This window comes from Podarcis filfolensis (genome assembly GCF_964270895.1).
Source record: "Podarcis filfolensis genome assembly, chromosome: 13".
In the NCBI taxonomy this organism is placed as follows: Eukaryota; Metazoa; Chordata; class Lepidosauria; order Squamata; family Lacertidae; genus Podarcis; species Podarcis filfolensis.
This window is the reverse complement of record NC_139615.1, coordinates 3,118,974-3,144,486: the sequence shown is the minus strand read 5'-3', so window position 1 is coordinate 3,144,486 and position 25,513 is coordinate 3,118,974. Positions and strand designations below refer to the sequence as shown.

General features: G+C 48.6%; 1 protein-coding gene across 19 annotated transcripts in view; it reads left to right on the top strand.

Moving 5' to 3' along the window:
* The window catches only part of DLG4 (discs large MAGUK scaffold protein 4), a gene marked incomplete at its 5' end in the record, with an annotated part of 144,078 nt that overhangs the window by 101,152 nt on the left and 17,413 nt on the right, over positions 1-25,513 (top strand). For 10 of the 19 annotated variants that reach the window (XM_083580878.1, XM_083580864.1, XM_083580880.1 and 7 more), the window contains 7 exons: positions 19,141-19,194; positions 19,348-19,400; positions 20,351-20,497; positions 21,628-21,797; positions 23,305-23,441; positions 24,656-24,800; positions 25,193-25,331. In XM_083580878.1, the coding sequence (XP_083437004.1) occupies positions 19,141-19,194; positions 19,348-19,400; positions 20,351-20,497; positions 21,628-21,797; positions 23,305-23,441; positions 24,656-24,800; positions 25,193-25,331 (845 nt within the window). Of the gene's footprint in view, positions 1-3,489; positions 4,343-18,219; positions 18,348-19,140; positions 19,195-19,347; positions 19,401-20,350; positions 20,498-21,627; positions 21,798-23,304; positions 23,442-24,655; positions 24,801-25,192; positions 25,332-25,513 lie in introns of those variants that run through there. The other 9 variants (XM_083580874.1, XM_083580879.1, XM_083580875.1 and 6 more) reach the window with 4 other exon arrangements.

Here is a 25,513-nt window from a genome sequence, read left to right as displayed (position 1 = left end):
GCTTCTGGCGAACCAGAGCAGCGCACGGAAACACCGTTTACCTTCCCGCTGGAACGGTACCTATTTATCTACTTGCACTTTGAGGTGCTTTCGAACTGCGAGGTTGGCAGGAGCAGGGACCGAGCAACGGGAGCTCACCCTGTCGCGGGGATTCAAACCGCTGACCGTCTGATCGGCAAACCCTAGGCTCTGTGGTTTAACCCACAGCGCCACCAGCGTCCCTCCTGTAAGCAAAGGTTCTTTAAAAAAAAAAAAGTTTATAAAGGAGAGAAGGTGAAGGAGATCTGGTTCTGGTGCAGAATCCATGGGGCTCAGCCACCCCCTAACAGCCATGTGTGTGAGAGCCAAGCTGGGATGACTTGGCAGAAGAGATGGGGGGTTTCATCCACACTTCATCTTGTCGCAATGGGGCTCCCTGCCCCCACCACACACCACCCCAATAAGCGGGCCTCATGGTAGCCTTGCGGTGGTGTGGGGAGGGCTGTAAGATCTGTGACAGAGCAGCTGCCTTGTGTGCAGAAGGTCCCGGGTTCAATCCCCAATGGCACCTCCAGGCAGGGTAGGGAGAGACTCCCTGCCTGAATCTCTGGAGAGCCACTGCTGCCAGTCCGTGTAGACAAGACTGAGCCAGACAGACCTAGCTTCCCATGTTCTTCTCTATTCCAGCCCTTCATTCTGAACGATGAGGGCTAGAATCTTGCTTTATTCTTAGGAAATTTGGCTGCAGCTCAGTGACAGAGCATCTGCTTTGCATGCAGGTCCCAGGTTCAGTCCCCGACAGCATCTCCAGGTTGGGGTAGGAGAGACTCCCTATCTGAAACCCTGGAAAGCCGCTGCTGCCAGTCAGAGGGGGAAATTCTGAGCCAGATGGACTCCAGTGGTCTGACTCAATATCAGCTTCTTTCATTTTAAACCATGGAAATAATAATAATAATAATAATAATAATAATAATAATAATAATAATAATTATTTATTTATACCCCTCCCATCTGGCTGGGCTTCCCCAGCCACTCTGGGCGGCTTCCAAAAAAATATTAAAATACTGTAATACATCAAACATTAAACGCTTTCCTAAACAGGGCTGCCTTCAGATGTCTTCTAAAAGTCTGGTAGTTGTTGGTCTCTTTGACATCTGGTGGGAGGGCGTTCCACAGGGAGGGTGCCACAACCAAGAAGGCCCTCTGCCTGGTTCCCTGTAACTTAGCTTCTTGCAGCGAGGGAACCGCCAGAAGGCCCTCGATGCTGGACCTCAGTACCCAGGTAGAACGATGGGGGTGGAGACGCTCCTTCAGATATACTGGACCGAGGCTGTTTAGGGCTTTAAAGGTCAGCACCAACACTTTGAATTGTGCTCGGAAACGTACTGGGAGCCAATGTAGGTCTTTCAAGACCAGTGTTATGTGGTCTCGGCGGCCGCTCCCAGTCACCAGTCTAGCTGCCACATTCTGGATTAGTTGTAGTTTCCAAGTCACCTTCAAAGGTAGCCCCACGTAGAGCGCATGGCAGTAGTCCAAGCAGGAGATAACCAGAGCATGCACCACTCTGGCGAGACAGTCTGTGGGCAGGGAGGGTCTCATCCTGCGTACCAGATGGAGCTGGTAAACAGTCGCCCTGGGCACAGATTTGACCTGTGCCTCCATGGACAGCTGTAAGTCCAGAATGACTCCCAGGCTGCGCACCTGGTCCTTCAGGGGCACAGTTACCCCATTCAGGACCAGGGAGTCCTCCACAACATACAGGCTGCATGTGTATGTTAATTCCCTCCCCCACCCCACAGGACTGTAACCCTGTCCCGATTTAGTCCTTGCAGCTGGCTTTAAGCCTTAGAAACCCCTTGTCTTGTTTTACCCTTCAAGAGGCCTATAGAGACTATAGGAACATGGGGTCCTGGACGTGTGGGTTCGCCACCAGAGTCACAGTGTCCACAGCTGTTGGCTGGAGCTGACTGCACTACTTATTTCAACACATGCCCTAACCTAAACTGGAGGACTGTGACTTTTTAAGGTTGCTAACGCATCTTCTCTTTGGAGTGGGGTGAGTTCCTCCCGGGACAGAGCCGGGCCTGGCATGTGGTGTGGTGGGCGCAGATCTCATGGGGCTCATCGGATCACCCGCCCTCACCTTTCCGCAGGGGACTGCTGTGGTGCTTCTAATCCCATCAGAGAGGTGACCTAAGAGGCCTGTCCTGACAGAAGCCGCCTCCTCCCAATCCAATTAACCTGAGCGCCAGACCAAGGGCTGATAGAGGGCGTGAGGAGGAGGAGGGAGAAAGAGCCACCAGGGGGTGCTGTGCTGCAGGCCTGAGCAAGGGATATTTAGCAGAGGTCTTTTCCGCAGAGGTGCATCCTTGGGGCTCAGTGAGAGCCTGCCGTGGTTGTGCAAAGCTCACTGCGGCGAGGTTTCCGCCATCCCTGCACTTTTTAAGCAGGTGCCTGGCCCCTGCAAAAACCCTTTCGCTGATAACTAGGAGGCCTCTTCTTTTCCCCGCTTCCTTCACCTTCTGCCCCTTATTCTTCTTCCTTTCTCCCTGCCTCCAGGAAAAGCCCCATTGTCGCTTAGCACCCCAAAGTGCCTCCTTTCAGCGTGGTAAGGGCGCCACCTGGTGGCTGCTCTTGACACCTGCAGCTCCACAAGGACATGGTCTCTTTCTGTTCCAGAACTCAGGAGTTCTGCCCCTTCCCCTCCCCCACACCTCCCGATTTGTCCTCATCTAAGCACTTTGTATCCAGAAAACCTGGGGTTGGGCTCTCTCCAACCCCATACTGCCCCAGAGAAACAAGGCGCCCGGGGTTCTGGAACATCTCTTTTGTTAACCCATTGTTCCCCGTTCTCCCTCTAGGTTACCGGATTTTCCCAGCTCCTCGCCCTTTCGCCTCTTTGCTCTCCCTTCCCAAAGAATCCAGCAGACCTTGCTCCCAGAATAATAATAATATGCCTCCCCCACTTCCCTAAGAGCCCAAGCTCCCAGCTCTCCCCCAACTCCTCCCAGCTCCCCTCTGCCCTAACCTCCTCTGCTCTCTTGAGAACCCAGGCGTCCTGGCGTCCTTCCCCAGCGCCCCCCCACCTACACACACACACACACACACACACACACACCGGAAGTCCAGGTGCCTCCCCCTTTCCCGTTTTCTGCCTGCCTGATGAGCGATGCTCAAGAGGGATGGAGCCCCTCAACCCCGCTAGCTTTCCCTCCCTCCCCCCGCTCCAAAAGCCAAACCTGAGCCCAACCACCCGGGACCAGAGAGCGGGGGATCATTGCCTTCTAGCAAGGCAGGAATAGCAAGACTCCATCCTTTCCAGAGGGAAAAACCTCCTTTCTTCGCCGCTGTGCCTCCTTGGGCCCCATCAGGCACGTAGAACCCGAACCCGGCTCCATCTGGGCAGCCGTCTGCCTCGCCATCCGCTGCGAGCGAAGGAGAGAGGGGGGAGGCAGTCTGCGTGAGTGTGTGTGTGTGTGTGTGGAGCGGGGGGGGGGCAGAGATAAGCTCAGGGATGCTGGGAGTCACAAACAGCCTTTAGCCCCGAAGGGAGGGGGTGCAAACAGTGCTTTCTCGCCGGGGTGGATCGGGCCCCTTGCCCGTCGGTGGTCCCCCCCCCCCAGAGGTGAGCGGAGAGGGATTGCCAGCATCCATCCATCCGCTGGCCTCCAGATCTATTCCTCCCTTGGTGGAAATTTCCTATTCCACCTGTTTTTCTTTTCCTTCCCTCCCCCTCCTCCTTCCCCCTCCCTCTTTTTTCTTCTTCTCCACCCCCCCCCCTTCTCATTGAATTCTTTCTGGCCCATTGAGCACACAGAGAGAGGGAGATTGTTTGGCTTCCCTCCCTGCATCTTTTCCGTCCACCTGACGGGGAGCAAGGGAAGGAGGAGGCAGAGAGCGTGAGGGTGGCATGATGATGGTGGTGAGGACCGGAGGGTCCTAAGCAGCCTGCTTGCTCCTTCCACCTCCTTCTGCCAGAGGGGGACATTGTGCCCCCCACTCCATCAAGAGAGAGAGGCGGGTCTGCATCCTGGCAGAGGGGAGCCGAGAGAAAGGGGGCACAGGGGGAAACAATGCCCCCTTTCCCCTAATATTTGCCTGGTGAATTTAAACCCTCCCCCCCCCCCCCAAAATATATTTTGGTCTTGCTCTGCCAGTTTAGGTGGTCTTAAAAGGAAAATATTGGGGGAGGTATACAAAGATCTTGAAGGGGGCATTCTCCCTGTTTCTCCACCCTCCTGCCACCCTCTGGAGCGTCGCCCCAGGGGGCATCATGTTTGTGTCCGTGTGGTATGCCAAGAAAATGGGGCGAAGGTTTATTAGCAACGTCCGGAAGGCGAAGAGGCAAAGGCACCTGCTCACGGTACGGGGTTTGGGGGGGGAAGCGGGCTGGAGGGGAGCACCCCTGTCATGGCATTGGAGTGGGTGGGATGGGTGAACATGGGGAGGGAGTGAAATCTCCGTTTTGCCTGGGAGGGGTGTATCAGCAGCAGGGAGGAATAGTGAGGGGGCAGGAGGAGGGGAAAGGGTGGAGTCTCTGTGGAGTTTGGGGTTAAAAAGTGGGGCATGGTTCAAAGCCACTAGGGCTGCAGCTTGTATTTTGGGGGTGTGTACAAGCCAGATAGTTTGGGGTGGGGGAAAGTAAGAAATTGGTTGGAGGAAGGAGCAGGGTACTTTTTTGGGGGGGGGAGATGGAGTTCCAGGCGGAAGGGGGAGAGACAGGGTGTGACATGATAGGGACTTCAGAGGAGAGTGAAAAGGGGCAATAGTGGGATCTAGAACTCCTGGGTTGGGGGGGCTGAGGGGGAGGTATGCCTATGGGAAGGGAGCCAGGACTCCAAGGCTAATGAGGGGAGGGGAATTTTTTATTTTCTCCTGGGGTTTATTGGGTTGCAAGAGAGTGAGTGAGTGGGAGGTAACCTGGACTCCTGGGTTCTCTGGGAGGTCTGAGCTCCATGGGGCGGGATGGGGGCGGCTTTGGGGTAGTGGTGGTAAACAAATGGTTTTCTGTCTGCGTGGGTGGGTGGGAACAGACACAAGGCAGAACGTCCTTTTCCTCTCAGCCCATCTGGCTCTCCACTCTGGGCCCAGACCCATAGATGGCCTTGTCCTTAAAATCCGCCCCCCCCAACAAATGATACAAGGATTCCCAGGGGTGCAGGATAAGATGGCTAGGAAAGAGATAAAAGTCAGGAGTGGGGCAGCATTTGAGGGTCTTAGCAGAGCCTTGGGGTTCTGGAAAGTCTGTATTGGAGGGGTGTCCCTGTGTTTGAGTTGGAATGCAAGGAGATTAAGAGGGGCTGAAATAGTGGGGTCAGGGGGCTTCATGATAGTCAGGGCATTGGGGGTGTGGGTCATGAGGGGCCGTAGATGGTCTTCAGAAGGCCCATCTCATCTGGAACTCAAAGTGGGGTGGGAGGGTCTGTGAATAAACTAACCATGACTGGGATTTTTCTGGAAAGGATAGAAGATGAAAATTTGTGACCTGGACAACAGAATATTGGGGTGCAGGGTATTTATATGTGCGTCTGACTGGATGTGGATGGGTTGCAAGGGATACCCCCAGGAAAAGCACAGGTCATCTAGATAATTATCTAGGGTTGGATGGTTTGGGGTGGGGGTGGGGAGTAGTCCTTTGGCCAGGAATATTGGAGGGTCAGGAGGGTCAGCTCTTTCAGTTCCCTTTGGGATCTATGTGAAGTAAGCAGCGTGTGTGTATATATGAGTGTGTTGGGGGAGCAGGGGAGGGGGGAGGTTGTGCGTCAGCTTTATAGACAGATGGCGTCAGTGTTTATACTGTAAATTTTCCTGAGTTATGAATGGGAGAGTGAAGAAGGACTTTCATGACTTGGGTTCCTGATCAGTTCAGTTTGTTTTTTATGTGCTTTGCTTTTTAATAAAGGGGGGGAGAAAGAGCCACCCTTCCCCTCTATTCCCTTTTTGTAGGAGCATTGCAGTTGTTAAAAAAAAAAAAAGATGAATGAATCCTAGCGTCTGATCCCTGTGTGCTACACTGATCCTTGGGCTGCCATCCCCCAAACTAGGCTCTGCTGCCCCAGCTTGACCCTGCCTGTCAGAATTACAGACAGTTGTGTCGTCCCCATCCCAACTTAATTTAGGTCCTCCCTATCCAGGCTCCCCCCCCCCCCAAGGCTCCTAGCAAGACTGCAGCGGCCAGCACCACCATGTTCCTTCTGGAAACTGCATTGCCTCCTGTTGTCGTGGCCTTTTCTAGATCCCTCCATGCCCAGCTGGCAGGGCCGGCTCTGGATCCCGAAGGAGGGTGCATTTAGAAGATTAAAGGCCCCCAATTTGCCTTGGCAGACCTTCCCTGGGATTGCTGCATCGCCTGGCAGGGGGATGGACGCAGCTGCGGAAGGCCTGCTCTGTGGAGATGTGTGTGTGCGGTGGGGGGAGAAGGGCAGCTGTCCTTAAAGGAGGCCTTTTGCCTGCTGGAGCTAGGAATTTGGTCCTTGGCACAACTGTTGCCCATGACCTGAGCAGAATTCAGGGGTCTACCTGCTTGTTTATGGGGTGCAGGGAGAGCTGTGAGGGGATTTTTTGGGGGTATTGGTGCCCTCTGAATGCCACTTTATAATGCAGCCATCTTGACACATCTTGTTTCGGATGCAACCTCTCACCCCACCCCACCCAGTTTTATATAGCTAACCCTACGTTCTCTTTCTGAGTCTTAGAGCTGGTGCTGATGTTGTGACATGTGGATAATGCTCCCCTCTCCTATGGCAATTGCAGAGTAATCGGAGGACTGGGGAAATGAGGAAGGAAGGAGGGGTCAGAACTCTGGCAGATAAGCTGTTTTGCGTGCAGAAGGCCCCAGGTTCAGTTCTTGGCATTTCCTGGCTGGGATGTGAATGACATCTTAAGGCAGCCCTGTTCAGGGAAGTTTTTAATGTATGACATATTAGTAGTGTATTTTTGGTTTTTGTGGAAGCTGCCCGGAGTGGCTGGAGAAACCCAGCCAGATGGGCGGGGTACAAATAATAAATATTATTATTATTATTATTATTATTATTATTATTATTATTATTATTATGTCCCCTGCCCAAGACTCTGGAGAGCCACAGCTTGTCAGCGTAGACTATACAGCCTTAGATGGACCCCAAGGGTCTGACTCAGTATAAGACAGCTTCTTAGATTCCTATTACTTTAGACCCCTTCTGCACTATACCTTTAAAGCAGTGTCATTCTTCTTTAAACAGTCATGGCTTCCCCCGCAAAATCCTGGAAACTTTGTTAAGGGTGCCGAGAGTTGTTAGGAGACCCCTGTTCCGCTCACAGAGCTGCAAATCCTAGAGTGGCTTCACCTTCCATCCCACTTCCCTGGGAACACTGAGGATTGTAGCTTTGGGAGGGGAATAGAGGTCTCATGCCAATTCTCAGCACCCTTAACAAACCACAGCTCCCGGAAATATTCACAGGAAGCCATGTCTTTTTAAACTGATATCCTAGAGCTTTGCACTTACAGCTGTGGTTTATAAGCTGTGGTGGGGCTGTAGCTCAGTGGTAGAGCAGCTGCTTTGCATGCAGAAGGTCCCAGGTTCAGTTCCCGGCAGTGTCTCCAAGTATGGGCTGGAAACGTCCCCTGTCTGAAAACCTGAAGAGCTACTGCCAATGAGAGTTTGCAATACTGAGCTGAGAGGTTCTGACTTTGTATAATGCACCTTCTGATATTCCAAGCAGTGTTAGAAACTGGGATATGAAAGCTAGGAGCTCAATGGCACCTTGAACCTTGGTTATGGGCACAATAACGGAATGTCTAGGCGCACTTTTTTTATAATAAGAATACAAAGCTGAAAACAAATGAATGGCAGCTAAAATATTATGTTCGTTTTTCATTTGGTCTAGTCCTTCCCTGCCCACCCCCCTAATATTCTGAAGAGGGTCTCTTCTCCATTCTTCAGAGAGTAGCTGGAAGTGGGGAGGCAGAAAAAGGTCCTCCTTTCCTTCCACTCTGCAGTTTTAATCTGAAATCTTAGGCAGTACTGCACCCTGAGCTCAGAAACTGCTCACTCTAATGAAATTCCCTGTCACAAAATGTGCCTAGAACAACGGGAGTTTTGAACATTGATTCCAAGGTTTAATCTGGACACATGATTCTGTTACTTATATTTTTATAAATAAATTGATTTTGTTTGTTTGTTTTAACAGTGGTAGTTCTTTATATATATTTAACTGGTTTGTGGGTTTCAGCTATATTTTTACCTATAATTTTATCTGCACGTAGTTTGGAGAGCTTTTTAGTTCAAACGGTTTATCCATTTTCTTAATAAAGAGATGCTTTTCTAAAAAAATCCCCTGCATCTCCAGGGTTGCTGTTGTTGTTTGAATAATAAAAGCATCAAGTAGGAGGTGATGGGGAAAAGCTCTCCCCCCTCTCTCTGCCAGAGACCCTTCAGGACTCAGAAGGGCTTCCATTCAGAGATGAATCACATTATTCCTACTTTATACCTTTCCTGAGATTGCATCAGTTACATTTGTGAACAGGAAAGCAGCCATGAGGGCCTAGTACAGGAAGTTGTGGCTGAAGATTTTGTGTGTGTTTCCGACACAAACTCACTATCTCTCCAAGGGTCTCAACTCCCATCATCCTTGGCCATCCTGAGGCTGGGGCTGGTGGGGCCTGCAGTCTGTGAACATCTTAAGGGTGTCCATGTTGTGGAACGCTGGATAGTACCAAGCTAGAACAGGGGAGATGTAGGTTCCATTCCTCACCCAGCCATGAAGCAACCTTGGGCCAGGTGCTCTCTCTCTCTTTTACCCTACTAGCCTACCTTACAGGGTTGTTTTTGAGGGTAAAAATGGAGCAGAGCTGTATTCCATCCTAAGTGCCTTGGAGGAAAGGTGGGATAAGTAACAGCAGCATAAGTGACCAAATGAATGAATGATAGTTTGCTTGGAGACAGTCAACTTGTGTGTGGGCTATACCTCTGTCTCCTCAAAGTCCCTTTGCAGAAAAATTATGTTGGGCAGGGAGGGGGAGAATTCCTGCCTATTTTTCTGGTTTTTTGGGGGACAAAGGAACCATCATGTAAGGACTTATCATCATGAGAACCAGGTGCTGAGACTGAAGTTGACCAGCTGCCTTAATGAGAACTAGAACCTTAGTGACAGTCAGTGCTGGAGTGTTGGCTTATTTGGAATTCTGATATGCAACCCCTTTCAGGGGTGAGAGCAGAAGGCTTTGGATTGATTTGTTCAGTAAGATAAGCCTGCTGGATCAGGCCAGTGGCCATCAAGTCCAGCATCTTGTTCTCACACATGGGAAACCTAGAAGCAGGATTTGAGCCCAAGAGACCTCTCCCCTCCTGTGGTTTCCAGCAACTGGTATTCAAAAGTGTTGCTTCCTCCAGCTGTGACAGCAGAGCAGAGCTTTTGTGTCCAGTCCTCTTTTAAAGGCATCCAGGTTTGGGGCTGCCACTGCCTCCTGCGTGAGTGAGTTCCACAGTTTTTACCATGCGTTGCACGAAGAAAGACTTCCTTTTATCTGTCCCAAACCTTCCAGCGTTCAGCCTCGTTGGATGTCCACAAGTTCTAGTGCCGGGGGAAAATGAGATAAAAGCCCTTTCCCAATCCACTTTACGTTGGATCCTCATAAGAGAATCTGCAGCTGCCACGCAGGTCTGGTCTGGGGTGGAGGTAGCCGTTTTATACAAAGGTTTTGATGCAGCTGCTGCTGCTGGCATAGACGGGTGGGTGGAGGGGTAACCAGAGAGGGGGGTGAGGAGGCTACCATAAAAAAAAGAAAGTTAATGAAATGAAATGAAACTTGTCATGTCTTCAGAACAGAACAAGGCAGCCCTCATTAGCAGCTGTAAATAATTCATGCCAAGGCTCCGTTTGGAGCGAAGCGGATTTACTGCCTCCCCACCCCTCCCTGCTGTTCTCCTCTCCGAAGAAGGGAAAAGTGGGTTGCGGGCAGAAAGACTTTTTAAAAATACACCCCCAGGAGATCCAGGGGGCGGTGTTTCTAGAGGGCGGTGCAGCCGGGGAGAGGGGGAGAGGAGGCTGGGAACGAAAGGTCCCTCTTGAGTTTTCTTCTCCGACCTTGGATGCTGCGAGAGTGATGTAACTCCTTAAAATCTGGGCCTCCCCGTGGCCCAAAAAGCACAGCCACATGGGGGGAAGGGTGTCGGCCGCCCTGCCCCTGATCTCCACATGGTCAGCTTTCCTTCCGCATGGCAGACCCTGCAGCCCTGATTCCCCCTGTTTGCTCTCTTCCTGCCTGCCCTGGTTTTAAAATGAAAGCCCTAGAAAATGGGATTGCACAGTAGGATACTTCTGAGCATGTTCAGAATGCTTTTTCTCTTGTGAAGCTGCAGAGCTCCCCGTCCATCTTCAGGAATGTACAGGTGAGAAGGGATTTCTGGCTGGCTTTTACCTACTTTCATTTTTAAAAAAAGATAAATTGAATGTGAGGATTAAAGGCTGTGGGTATTGACCGTAGAATGGTTAATGGTTCTGGTCAGCTGAAGGTAACTGCCAGGGGTATCTATATGGCTTTTTATCAGTTCCTTGGGCAGGTTTTTTTTTTACATAAAGGGGTTTCCTTTACCCACCGCTGACCTCAATACTGACTTCATCGTGATTAGCTCCTGTGGTCTGCATTAAGAGGCATTAAATCTCTTCTGGTACTTTTAAGCTGTTGGTGTAATTGAACTATAATATATGCGTGTACCGTCTGTGTGTTGTGCTGGTGCACCCTCCTGGTATATCTTTGTGTGTGTGTGGTTAACCTGTGTGTCACCAGTGGCATCTCAAACACAGTAAAAAACTTCGCTGTGTAAACAAATAACAGCAAATCCTGGCATGCAGAAACGTAGTGTGTCAGGGAGAAGTGTTCCAGCGTAGCCCTTCCCTAAGAGGCTGGTTATCTTGTGCTGGTGCATCCTCCAATTATATATATCTGTGTGTGCGCATGCATGCACATCTGTGAGCTGCAGAGAGTGCTGCATCTAAGCTTCCAGTTCTCAGGGAGATGGTTAAACTGTGTGCGGCCTGCGGCATCTCACATGCAGCTGAACACCTCTGTGTAAAAAAAAAAATCTACCAGCAAATCCCTGCATGCAGAAGCTTAGCATGTCAGGGAAAAGTATTCCAGCATAGCCTTCCCCTAAGATGCAAGTTACCTTTACACAGCAGGAACTTTCTGTTGTGAAATATTCAGAATATTCAGTTGTGAAACTCCCCATTTGCAGGTTGAAAGTGGTATTAATTAGATACAGGTTTATCCCTTCCAGAGGATCTAGACCAAACTGATTTTATTTTTTGCTTGAGACAGCATTCTCCTGTTGCTTTGGACCACAACTCCCATCAGCTTAAGCCAGCAGGTTGCCTTAAATGCCCTTTAGCCCTTCTACAGCAGGGATAATCAGGGATGATGGGAGTTGTAGTCTAGCAACCTCTGGAAAGCAATACTAATATGCTTTGCACTTCCTAGTCTTAGCCTACATGTGACATCTAGCACAGCCTCCACTTACACATAATATCTAGCATAGCTCATCTCTCTCCTTACCCTGAGATTCATGAAAACACATCTTCAAACTGTGCTGGCCAGGGCTGATGGGATTCATAGTCCCAAAAATAGCTGGGCGGCAGTGAAGGTTGATATAAGATTTGCAGCATAGGCCTCGCAGGTGTGTGTGACTTAGGGATGCACAAGATTCCTGTACACAGACAGAGCTTTGGAGACCTAGGTGTCCTTGTGTTGACGCCATCTTCTTCTGATATCGGCACCATGTTTGTTCAGCTCTGTGCCCGCGGCTTCCTGTGGCATGGCCGGTGTTCCTTGGGACTGTGTGTGTGGGCGTTCTTAGCCTCTTGTGCGCTCAGCCTCTTTGCAGCTGTCGGTCGGGGAGCCACACAATGCCTCTCGTTCTCAGGGCCATACGTTTGTAGTGCACCTTGTGGCCCAGTGTGCTGTGCTGGTGCAGTGTGCGTCACTGATTGTGTGCTGGTGTGGAGCAGGGAGACGTGGCCTCTTCTTGTGCAGCACCGCAACTCTTCTTTGGAGTAAGTGTGTGCTGTGTTGTTGCCTGGTTGCAGTAATTTACAGGCGATGTGTATTTCATGTTCAATGCCCTGGGGGCCGTGCTTTGCTTGAGGATCTGTGCCGTTTGCATGCTCCTTGTATGAGCCAAACATCTGTGGGCTTCCTGTTTGTGGCTTACATGTCTCCTGGTTTTGCATGTGGATTGTTTGTGTCTGTTTAGATGTCTACTTTCCTGAACCCACATACACACACACTACACACACACACAAACACACACACTGTAGACAGTTCAACATCAGCAGTACCCTGGTATCCAAGATTGCTTATCTTCCATCTCTGCGTTATTCTGCGCCATTCACAGCTAAATGTCCTGTATAATGTATGCCGATTAAGTCTGTGTTTGCGTGTTTGTGCATAATTTATTCTATTACTGCAGATCATGGGAAAGAGCAAAGTGCTATCCAAGGTGCTGAAGTGTTCTCAGACCCCCCCCCCCCCCGATCCTCCTCAGCCCCCAAGTTTTCAGATGTAGCAAAGAAACCTATTCTTAGGGGCTAGGAACTTGCTTTTTTTAAAAAAAGAAAAGAAACCTGTAATTTCAGAGTTAAAGAGCTCTGTTCCCAGTGCCAGATTCTCCATCTGTGCAGCTTGATTGGGGAGCTTGCTGCATTTTGTAGATAACCCCCCTTTCATGACATAGGTGATCAGACTAGCTTGCTGCATGACATACATTTCAATGTGGGCCAGTGTGGTGTAGCGGTTAGTGCGTTATCAGACCAGGACCTAGCAGACCAGGGTTCAAATCCCCCATTCAGCCACATGAAGCTCACTGGGTGACCTTGGGCCAGTCACTGCCTCTCAGTTCAGCCTACCTCACAGGACAGTTGTGAGGATAAAATGAGAACCGTGTTTGCCACCTTGGGCTTCTTGGAGGAAATTAAACATAGCGAAAATGCAGACGTCTTGTCACGTAAATGCACGTGGTGGTGCTATTAAGGTGGGGCTTTGGGGTCAGAAGTCCAGGGCCCCATGGGGCAGAATGAGCAGTGAGGGTTTCCATAGCACATGTTGAAGTTACTACATATCATCATCTCAAGGAGGTGGCGCCTCACTTTTGCATGCAGTGGATCCAAGGTTGGATTGCTAGCACCCCAGGTTAGGCTGGGAATGTTCCCCATGTGAAATCCTGGAGAGTTGCTGCCAGTCAGGCAGACAGTGCAGAGTTTGATTGACCAGTTGGTCTGTCTCAAGCTTCACTAGTCATGTTCTGTAGTCATTAAAGCAAGCCAAACTGCACGCTTCTGAAGGGGAAGCCCCTTAGCTCAGTGGCAGAGCATCTGCTCGGCACGCAAGGGGTCCCAAGTTCAATCTTGATGGCATATTCAGGAAGTTTTTAAAAAATGTTTAATGTTTCATTATGTTTTTATATATGTTGGAAGCTGCCCAGAGTGGCTGGGGCAGCCCAGTAAGATGGGTGGGGTACAAATAATAAAAGTATTTTTATCATCATCATCTTTGGGTACGGGTTGGAGAAGCTCCTGTGTGAAATTCTGGAGAGACTTTGCCACTCAATGTAGGCAGCACTAAGCTACAATAGGTGGACTCCAATGGTCTGACTCCATACAAGGCAGCTTCCAATGTACCATTAAGTCTAAAATTACCTAACTGCACTGCTGAATACAGTCTCTCTCTCTCTCTCTCTCTCTCTCTCTCTCTCTCTCCTTCTCATATACAAATCGAGCAAGCTGCAGCTAAATGCACACACGTTGCCCTCTCCAGCACAGACTCTCGTTGCAAACATGCATCACTGTGCTCAACCCCACGCCATAGTCTCTCTCTCTCTCTCTCTCTCTCTCTCTCTCTCTCTCTCCCCCCTCTCCTCACACTCGCAGATTCATGCACATGCACGCCATTAATGCTCTGAGACAAACACATGCAAAGATCATCCAACACCACACACACACACGTGTGTGAACATTTCCAGCTCTTCCACAAGCCTTCTCCCACACAGTTCCCTCTACCCAGCCACCCACATGCAGCTGCCAACCTGGCAGAGCCCACAGTACAGGAAGTTCCCCCCTCCTTCCTCCCACTCCTCCTGTAATGCCACAGGCCCCAAGGGGACCCAGACGTCCTGGCATCCTCTCTGCCCTCACCTGCTAGACAAAGCCACTTTCTTTCCCAGAGGGTCCCAGGAGCCCAGGGCCCCGGAATTTCTTACATCTAGCCTGCAACACCCTAATTATTTCAACTGGCTTCAGATTCCCTCACCTGGTTCCACCTCTCCTCAAGGGGGGGGGAGAAAACCCAGGGGGTCTGCTCTCAGCGACCACCTATTCTTTCTTCATCAACTCACTAAGCTTCACTTTCCACTTGGAGCAAATAATTTTTAAAAGAATTGCCTCTTCCTTATTTTATTTTATTTTTAAAAAAATCTATATGTTCTCTTCTTTGACAGAAGCTTCTGTTCCGCAGAAAGCAGTCAAATGGGGAAAGGGTGATGGGGCCTGGATCCTGGATACCTGGGCAAGGGGTGGGGTGTAAGCAGTTCAGGATGCAAGTGAACCAGCAGCCAGGACTCTCTTGGGTTAGGTCAGGGTTCCTCAAACATCTGCGTTTGTTGACCCTTTGATAATCTTATAAAATTGCCACTGACCCCAACCCAAATTTGTAGGAATGTAAATGACATAAAGTAAAGAATCAGTATTTAGAAATGACCAGTCACCATTACTAGGAATCATAACAAGGAAGTAAATCAAGTGAATATTTTAGCAATAAGCAATAAAAAGAAGCCTTGCCACAGAATGCTGTTGTTCTGTGGAATCCTCTTATTCAGTGAAGAGATTCCTCACTGGTAAGGGAACTGCACTCTGTACATGCCCAGGACCATTATTTTTGTGGTTCATAGTTCCTAATTATTCCCCCGCCCTGCTAAATGTCTTTTCCCCCTGGCCCTTTCAACCTCAAGGTCTTTGCAAAATGTGAAAGTGCCATTCTGCCCAATTGCATTGTGAGAAACTGGCCCACCCCCACCTTATAGTGCTTAACCAGCAATGCAAGTCATAGCAGTGACTGACATTTAGGAAAGCCAGAGCTAGCCCATTAGTCAAAAAGAAGGTTAGAAGTGATGGACCCCATCAACTTCATGGTTCATTTCCCAAGCTTTCCCCCTACCTTCTTCCCTCTGGTGGAGAGGAGATTTCTGTTTCATTTAAAACCATTCAGAAATCCAAGAATTAATGCAGCTGCAGTCTCCACAAACACAACAGATAGAAAGATAGCCACAAGGACAGGAGTTGGTTCCAGGTCTTACTTCATAACACCCCCCACCCATATGGCAATCCCACCCCCAGGTTTGAAAGCATGTAAAAACTACCCATCGTTATTACACCATTATTGCAGAGGGCAGGGCTGAATGGTACGTGAGTCTGACACAGTCAGCCTGTATGTTGCACCCATTTTGCTGGATGGGGACAGCAACAACAAGGTCAGACTTGGAGTAATGTACAATAACCTTGCAGTGTAGTCTGGCATCCGTATCCTGACAGACTGGGTTTTAAAAGGTTGTTTTTTTTTCCAGGGAGGGCATGCTGTGAAGTTGATTGTACCAGCAGTGTGATTAATTGTTGATTTGTAGCAGCAATGCAATTAATTAAGGGCTGGAGGGAGTGAAGGGATCCAGAGGGGGAAAAAGTAGCGGTGTTGTTTTTCCTCAGCTGTTGGTGGAAAGGACCAAGGTGTAAACCAACTTGGTGTATCCTTCTGGGGCTCAGGCTTTGGCTACCCCCTTGATCAGTACGTATACAAGAAACTATAGACCTGTTCTCTGGTGCTAGTTATATATAAGTGGTATATATGTCCCTCTCACCCACCAGAAAAATTCCTGCAGATGCCATCATTGCTTGCCTGGTGGATGAATGGAGGGTCTCCCCAGGAAATTTGTGAGAAAGTGGGGGCTTAGGGTGAGAGAGCAATGTGTGTGAGTGTGTGGTGTGTGCGTACACGTGCGAGCATGCGCCTCTGAGTTAAGCGTGCCCGTTTCCCAGCATGCCTTGCTGGCTGAGCATTGGGGGTCATGAAAATTTGAAGAGCCTGAGATTAAAATGTGCCAGGGAAACCCGATTGCAGTCAAGCGTGGAGGAAGAGAACTGGCAGTCAGCGGTTGGGGGGGGGGAGGACCTGAGCCAGCAAAAGGGCAAGCGTTGTTTGACTGATGGAGAGAGGAGAGAGCCTGTCATCTTTTTAGATTGAGAAGCTTCAGTTTAGGGAGCCAGGCCTTAGAAGAGGAGGGCTTCAACCTAGGACAGGTGAGTGGCTTTGCCATCCCTAGCCCCCGGGACTTCGCCCACCCTCTTTCCCTCAACTGCTCATCTTGCCCCCCCCCCACTTAGTTGAATATTTCAGGCTTTTTGGAGCAGCTGGGACACATAAGAAGGAATGGAATAAAAATAAACAACTGCTGCAGTGGAACAGCCTTGATCCTTTCTCCCATTTGCAACTAGTCATGGGGCATATTATTATTATTATTATTATTATTATTATTATTATTATTATTAGTTTACCGCCCTTCATCTGAAGATCAGAGGGTGGTTCACAACAGCAAAATGCAAAATACATAATAAAACAAAAGCAAAACAAACCAATAACCCCCCTCCCATTTGGAAGGCCATAGAATGTTAATCAGCCAAACATCTATCTGGTTGGAGAGAAACGTTTTTGCTTGGTGCCTAAAGATATGTAATTAAGGCGCCAGGCGAGCCTTCTTGGGGAGAGCATTCCACAAACGGGGAGCCACCGCATAAAAGGCCAGTTCCTTTGCTTCCACCCTTGTGACTCCTCTTGTGGGGGAGGCACCCAAAGAAGGGCCTCAGGTGATCATTGCAAGGAGAGTTGGTCCTTGCGGTACTGCAGTCCTGGCCCCATTTGTTTTTTGGGATCAGTATTTAGGGCACCCTAAAAAGAAAACCAACACCAACCTTGTTAAAAAATGTAGATATCTGTCCAGATGCAATAACCAGATGCACAAACAGCCTCTTTTACAAGTTCAGGGTCTCAGAGTTCTGTGGGTGTGGTTTTTACATTCAAATAAGTTTCTAGCTCTCACGATGAGTAAATAAATCAATCTTAGTCACGTGTTTGCCTTGTGCATACCGCAGCTTCATAATGTCTTGCTAAGGGTTTCACAGGGAATTCTTGCTATCAGTGGCTGTCAGTCATGGTGGCAATGTATAGTGTTCCTAGGATCAGGTGCTGGGTGCCTTTTGGCGACTGCGAGGGGATCACGAGGGCTTCTCTGCTCTTCCTAAATCTTCAGCTGGTCCTCAGCGCAGACACTAGTGTGGTGTAGTGGTTAAGAGCGGTAGTCACGTAATCTGGGGAACCGGGTTCGCGTCTCCGCTCCTCCACGTGCAGCTGCTGGGTGACCTTGGGCCAGTCACACTTCTTTGAAGTCTCTCAGCCCCACTCCCCTCACAGAGTGTTTGTTGTGGGGGAGGAAGGGAAAGGAGTTCGTTAGCCGCTTTGAGACTCCTGAAGGGGAGTGAAAGGCGGGATATCAAATCCAAATCCAAACACTACCACACCCATCCTGATCTCCACAAATTGCAGAAACGAAACCATGAAGACTCTCGTTGCACCTTTCTTGAATTTCAGGCATGCACCTGATCAGCTGTGCAATGAAACTTTTGCTCTGGCACTCTCTCCCTCCACACACAAACACACCCCTGGCAATCAAATTGGAGGACAGCCCATCTCCAACCCCTGGCCTAGAGCTGGCGATGAAATCTATATATAAAAATTGGATGCTGTTATTAAAAGCCTTAGCTATTTCCTTTCTCTGTAAATGTAGACCATAATAACAATAAACCCCATGCTCACCCCCCAAAATTGGTTTCTCCACCCCCTGCCAATCTTAAATATATTTCTTGAATTTTTAATGCAAGCGGTTGTGCTATGCAGCCTCAAGTGGAGTTGTTCTGATGCGTAAAGGCCAAGGAAACACATTACTTCAAATATCCCCTATGAATAAACACCCACCCCACCTTCCCACCACTAGGAATGGGGTGTGGGGTTGATTGGGGTGGGTGCTAGTCCCACCCCAGAACATCCTGAACTATGGCGAAACCCGCGTTGCCACAGTAACCTTCTCCCCCTGAGGCAGATGCTGTTTCCATGGCATTGCCGTGGTTACCGTAGTCAGCAGCGGACAGTGGAGGTGGAGGAATCATTCTTTGGGTGGTGGGGAGAGAGGAAAAGAGAATGAAAGAGGATGGGGGTGGGAGAGAGAGGTTGGGTGCTTCTTGGGCATTTTAACACTCCTGGTTTGGGGGGTCAAAAATACCCTTTTCAGAGCCAGGAGGTAAGCCAGTCTCCTCCTAGAAGCACACTGCCCTCTAATGCCACAATTTGAAATGGTGATTTGTGGATTTTGGATCTCTTTTCACCAGATATCTGGTGACCTCGGTTTCACCCCAGCTCATCCAGCTAGCTGTCCTTAAATGCACAATTGTAGCCCCTACATTTTCTGCTGTTATCTATGCATTAAAATATACGGACATGAGACAGTGAGGGTGGAAAGTGTGTTTGTGTGTGTGGTGTTGGTGGAACTCAATTTTTCAGTCTAATTCAAAGTGGATTTGGTTATCCATACAGAAAATGTTCGGGTGCTGCTTGGCTTATTTGGGGTTTTCATATGCTAGCAGGGTGGAAGGAGTTTAAAGGGATTTTTAAAAATTCACAGCAAGCTATTCTAGCTGAGAACAGTCATGCAAGTTCTTCATGTCTGCCAGCAAAACCCATTCTCCTTCCCTAAGCCGCACTGAAATGACCCAGGAGTTTTGCCAAACCACAGTGGTGTGGAAGAAAGAGCACAAATTTAGGGGCAGGGGAAGAAGGTTCATCTTTCAGCTTAAAACCTTCGGAGATAACAGCCATCTTTGGGGTGTGGTTTCAAAGCCTCACCAAGGGCTTCTCCTGTCTGCAAACCAAGCAAAAGGCAGTTTCAGGGTTTTGGGAGCTTCGGCCTCCGCCCCCAATTTGCCACCTACGGCCTCTACTACCTGTGTGAAACAGCCCCACAACCACAATTAGGGACCATATTGCTTTGGGGACAGTTGTCCATATCATTCTTTTCTGTCTGTTTCTCTTCCTAGGCCAACTCCCCACCGGTAATTGTCAACACAGATACCTTAGAAGCACCAGCTTATGTGAGTTACTGGATGAATTCTTCCTTTTCTTCCCCCCTCCCCACAACCTTTCACACTTTTAACATATTCCAGAACACACACCCCTCCCCATTTTGTTTGCTCCCCCCCCCAATGCTTCATTAACACAATTCCTCTCTGTCCCCTCTCTTTCAGGTAAATGGAACGGAAGGAGAAATGGAATACGAAGAAATAACTCTAGAGCGGGTAATTCTTATAGACATCGTTGATTCTGGGTGGGTGGGGATTTTTTTACTTAGGCCAGGGAACCTAGACGGTCACTTTTTCCAGGAAGGATTTGATGACTTAACAACAAATCCACAGTTACAGTTGATTGGGAGGTCTTGTGCAACAAACCTGCTTCCCCCCCTCCCCCCCTCAAGATCAGACTTTTTTGCAATTAATGAAAGTGATGGGGGAAAGCACCGGAAAGTGTGGGTGATGCTTGCTTTGATGCAACGTCATCTAACCTCCTCTCAAAGAAATTGGAGTGAATGTTTGTTAAATAACCAGCATCATCTAAGGTGCATTCAAATGTGGGGAATATTGTGTTAGTTTTCCTGATTATAATGCTAGTGCTAACGTCCTGTTTTCTAATGTTCCATTTTATGCTGCAGTACCTGTTGTGTTATGGGACTGTGGCTTTTTGACCAGTGTACCGACATGCCGCGCTAAATTTCATTCACACCAAGGAACGTCATTAGGCAACATCGCTGCTCCCCCACTCTTTCCGCACATGTCTGCTTCTCTCCTCTCCATGATTACCCCATGAAAACAGCAGGAAAGAACCATATGCCAGTGTACCTACCATATGCCACCCCAAATTTCACTACTTTACTCCCGCCACTTTCTGGGTTAAGTGGGCTGCAAACTGTGGGGTTTTTTCTGGAATCAGATAACATGGAAATGAGCATTAAATGTGGAATTATATTCTATCGGTTTTCTAGAAACGGCTCTTACGTTATGTGGAACCTCAAATATAATGCAGGAATTAACACATAGAGAAACATCAGGGAAATTGAATAGCCTGTGTGATTGCAGCCTTAATCAGGATGAATGAACAATAAACAGGTTATTTGGAAGAGTATGTCTTTTTTTAAAATGGGGGTCCCAAGCCTTTGTTCATGCTCTAATTAAATTCTGGCCTCTTCCTTTGGGTGGGGCATGACTTTTTCCTCCAGGGTAACTCCGGTTTGGGATTCAGCATCGCCGGTGGTACTGACAACCCCCATGTTGGCGATGACCCCAGCATCTTCATCACTAAGATCATCCCTGGTGGGGCAGCAGCACAAGATGGCCGGCTAAGGTACCAATGGCTTTGGGGGAAGCTTTTTTTTGTAGGGAGGATGCTGACTGGGCTGGAGACAGTGAGTCTTTTTCTCAGGGCACTTCCAGATGGCCGTTAGTCCCACATGGGATTAATCTCAGCCATTTCAGGCTGCACGGTGAAAGTGGGGTAGTCCTCTTGTGCAACAGACTTGCTTTCCTCCAAAGAGCGGACTTATTGCGATAAGGAAAGTGAAGGAGAGATGCATTGGAATTTGTGGGATAACACTTGCTCTGATGCAAATGGAAATAGCCCACATTGTCTATAAACTCCCTGCAAAAGCAAATCAGGATGAATGCTCCATAAGCTGGTCCTATGGGAGTTTGGGAAAGGGCTCAGAGGTCATAGAACATCTGCAAAAGGTCCCAGTTTCAATCCCCTGGTATTGTAAATAAGTAATTAAATTTGTATACCACCCTTTATCTGTAGATCTCAGGGTGGTTCACAGCATAAATGGCATCTCCAAGGGGAGCTGGGAGAGAACCCAGCCTGAAATCCTGGCGAGCCGCTCTGTCAGTGTGAACAATACTGAATTAGATGGACCATTTGTCTGGTTCAATATAAGGCGGCTTTCTATATTCCTAAGTTTTGAAGAAAGGGACATAGCTCAGGGATCGAGCACCTGCTTTGCATACAGAAGGTCCCAGGTTCAGTCCCCGATGGCATCTCCTGGTAGGGCTGGGAAAGACTTCTGCCAGAAATTTTGGAGAGCCACTGTTGCCTGTCTGCGTGGGGAATATTGATCTAGGTAGGCCACTGATCTGACTCAGTACAGGGTAGCATCCTATGTTCCTTCATTGGCCCAGTCAATACAAAGGTGTCTTCAGCCCCTTATGTGCCTGCAGGGGCTTCCATAGGAACAGTTTCTTTGCCGTGTAGAAGGTTCTGAGGTTCAATCCTGGCCATCTCACTTTTCAAAAAAGAAAAGGGGATGAGGATCAATGAACGAGTTTCAAGAGAGCTGGAGAAGTGGGTGGGTGAATCGTTTGTCTGGTTATCAATGAGACTTTTGTCCAGTACTTTTTACCCTAGGGCAGTGCCCCCACATGTTTCAGTAGCTCCCAGTATCCCGGTGCTAAACGTGTCTTTCTGATCTGGCTGTGACACAGGGTGAACGACAGCATCCTCTTCGTCAATGATGTGGACGTGCGGGAGGTAACGCACAGCACGGCTGTTGAGGCCCTGAAGGAGGCCGGCTCCATTGTGCGTCTGTATGTCATGCGCAGGAAGCCCCTGGCCGAGAAGGTCATGGAGATCAAGCTGATCAAAGGCCCCAAAGGTGAGGGAACCTAGCTCTGCCCCCCCCCCGACAACTCCTTAAAGAGCACCCAACCCTTCAGGTGCATGAGAAGGGACTGCGGAAAGCTGTTTTGCAGAGGCTTTTCCCCTTAGAAGCATCCTCCCTCCTTATTTCAGGGGAAGAGCCATAATCCTGAATCAACAATGGGCAACCTATTATTATTATTATTATTATTATTATTATTATTATTATTATCTTTATTTATTGTCTTTATTAATTTAAATTTCTATACCGCCTTTCGTCTGAGGATCACAGGGCAGTTTACAATATAAAAACACAAAAATGCGTAACTTAGTAACACACAAAAACAATAAGCCGCCCGCTGCAGTTTTAAAGGCCATAGATTGTTTAATTAGCCAAAGGTCTGGGAGAAGAGGAACATTACATAAAGATATGTAACGAAAGTGCCAGGCGAGCCTCCCTGGGGAGATCATCCCACAAATGGGGAGCCACTACAGAAAAGATCCGTTCTTGTGTTGCTGCCCTCCAGACCTCTCGTGGAGGAAACACACTAAGAACGGCCTTAGAGGATGATTACAGGGTCCAGGTTAGTTCATTTATTTATCAAATTTCTATACCACCGTTGTGGGCTAAGCAGCACTTTATCCTGGTGGAAAGCACACACACACAACACACACACACACACACACGGCTATTTCCTGTCGAAACAGACCAATATTCAGTTGTATCCAGTTCAAGTCCTACTTAGAGTAGACCCATTGAGATTAATGAAACTAGTGTAGTCATGCTCATTAATTTCAGGGGGTCTGCTCTGAGTAGGGCTAGCATTGGCTGCAACCCTAAATAACTTAATTCCAGTTTCACTTCTCATTTTCTCCATGGACTTTTAAAAGTTTGTTTAAAAACAAACACTCCTTATTTTTCCTGACTGTGCAAAAGGCAAAAAGAGCTTAGTAAACCACAGGAGCATAATGCAAATAAAATCCATGCTCAGCTGAACTGCAAGCTCTGCTTTTCAAGTATTCAAAGCCTCCAACTTCAAAATGGAATTGCATCCAAAATTGGATGTACGCGGTTGCAAAAGGCATGGACATTGTTTGCATATCTGCAAGGAACACAAGCCTGGCGGGGGAATAAATTCTCTCACTTCATCCCCCTCTTGGGGATGAATTGCCACAAGTGAATGGACATATACTGATCTAGCTTCCCCCATTCCATGCAGCCTGGTGCCCTCCAGATATTTTGTACTACAACTCCCATCAGCCCTAGCCAGCTCTGGGGGCTGGAGGAGGCTGCTCTAGGAAAATTGGATACAACCTACTATGAAGAATTCCACCTTGTCTCAGTGACTCTGTCCCCTCACACTATGGAGAATTATCATCTTTCTAAAAAGGCTCCTCCCATGGGGGAGTAAACCCCACCCTCTTCAAAAGTCTCCGCCTCTGCTGGTGCCACTTTCTTCCTTACCTGTTGATTTTCTTGTTCTTTTATTCTTTCTCTTCCCACCTTCCTTCCTTCCCCACAGGTCTTGGCTTCAGCATTGCAGGTGGCGTTGGCAACCAGCACATCCCCGGCGACAATAGTATCTACGTCACAAAAATCATAGAGGGGGGTGCGGCCCACAAGGATGGGCGCCTGCAGATTGGGGACAAGATCCTGGCGGTAAGGATAGGTGGAGAAGGCCTGATGCCAGAGAGCAGCTGGGCCTGTTGGTCTGGTCCATACCCAGACTTCAGGGAAGGGAAGAAGGGGAGGGAAATCTGGGAGACCAGCGTTCAAATCCCCGCTCAGTCATAAAGCTTGCTGGGTGACCTTGGGCCAGTCACAGTCTCCTCTCAGCCTAATCTACCGCACAGGGTTGCTGTAAGGATAAAATGACAAGAGGGGAGAACCATGTACACCACATTGAGCTACTTGGAGGAAGGTGGGATTTAAACGGAATAAATGGAATAAATAGCAAAAATAATTTAAATGGACTGAGTGGTTCCCTGGGTTTTTTCTGAGGGTAAACAGAAAATGAGGGGAGGGAGGGGGGTCTCGCAAGAACTCCAACCCCCCAAAGTGAAAAACACAACAGAGATGGCCAGTGGTTTTAAGTATTTAAGTGGGGTGCAGCCTTGGGGCTTGTCAAAAGGGGCCTAAAATATTAGACTGTTGAAAATGGTACACGATGCAAAACAAACTACCTCTCTGCACAAATCTGGGTAATTTGATTTGTTAGCCCTGGAAACCCACAGAATTCATTGAAGACCAAAACCTTGGTAAGCTGGATGGCCATTTTGTGACTCATTCCTCGCTGTCCTGTGTCTTGAGTTTCTTTGGCCCTGTGAATGTTTGACTGCCCCAATTCCGCATCTCACAGAAATACTTAATTCTCTTCTTGTAGTGTCTATTTTTATTTATTTTTAGCAACCTAAGTAAAAAGGGCTGCTCCGCCTTACCCCATTGGAGTCATGAAGGTGTTATTTTTCCTCGGCCTAAACCTCTGCACAATACCCCACACTAGTAACTGGAGACTGGGTGTTGGGTAGGTTGATTTTTGGGAGAGGAGAGGTGCAGTGAATAAAGCAGTCTTTGCTAATCTGGTCCCTTCCAGATGTTCTGGACTACAGCTCCCAGTCTGGGGCTGATGGGAGTTGTAGTCCAAACCATCTGGAGGGCACCATTTTGGCAAAGGCTGGAGCAGGCGCAAGGCATGTGATCAGCCAGATCTTGTGCAGGTTTGGAAGCAGAGAACTTGCCCAGATCACTGAGCCCCACTCCAGTCTGCAAATAGGAATCAGAGGACTGAAAGCCCACCCTTCTCCTTGAAATGCTACTTTTCTATAAGCAGGGATTATTGTTATATATGCTTTCCCATGCCCACACCTTGCCAGGTAAACAATGTGAGCCTTGAAGATGTTATGCACGAAGATGCCGTTGCAGCCCTGAAGAACACATACGATGTCGTGTACTTGAAGGTGGCCAAACCCACAAATGTTTACCTGAATGATTCTTACGCCCCGCCTGACATCACTTCCTGTGAGTGGTTTCCTGTTCTCCCTACTGTGTCTCTGTTCAGCTGTCTTGTGGAGAACCGGTTAAAAGGGAGGGTCAATTCAGACGCTGTCTGGGACACAACTGGATTTGATGGTGGAAGATTATCCTAAACCGAAGATGCTTGAAAAACTGTAGATTTTTGTGTTCCACACATTTCACATTTTTATTGCCACATTTGCAGCTATAAATACTGCTGGATTTGGGGTGATTTAGAAAGTTAGCAAAGTGTTTAACGTACCGTGTGGGACACGATCTGTTGTTGTCCAGCCTGATTTAAGAGCATTTCTCAATGTTGCGTTCATAACTTTGGTTTCACTGCCTTCCACTGTGCTGTTAAAGCTTTTATCTTTTTCTTTTTTCATGCCTTCTGACAGCCTATTCCCAGCACCTCGACAATGAAATTGGTCACCAGAGCTACCTGGGCACAGACTATCCACAAGCCATGACCCCCACCTCCCCTCGGAGGTACTCCCCCATCCCTAAGGAGCTGATGGGTGAGGAGGATATACCCAGGTAAGCTGTGCCCTTTCTGGCTCCTCCCTCTGGGTGTGGCTGTTCTGGTTTCCCATAGCACCACCAAGCAGCAGTTGCTGTCCGTGGTCCTGAAGAGTTTCTCTCTGTTGCCCAGTTTAAAGCTGCACCCTTCTTCCCCCATCACCTTGTGTGCATCTCATCCATCCTATATCCAGCTACTC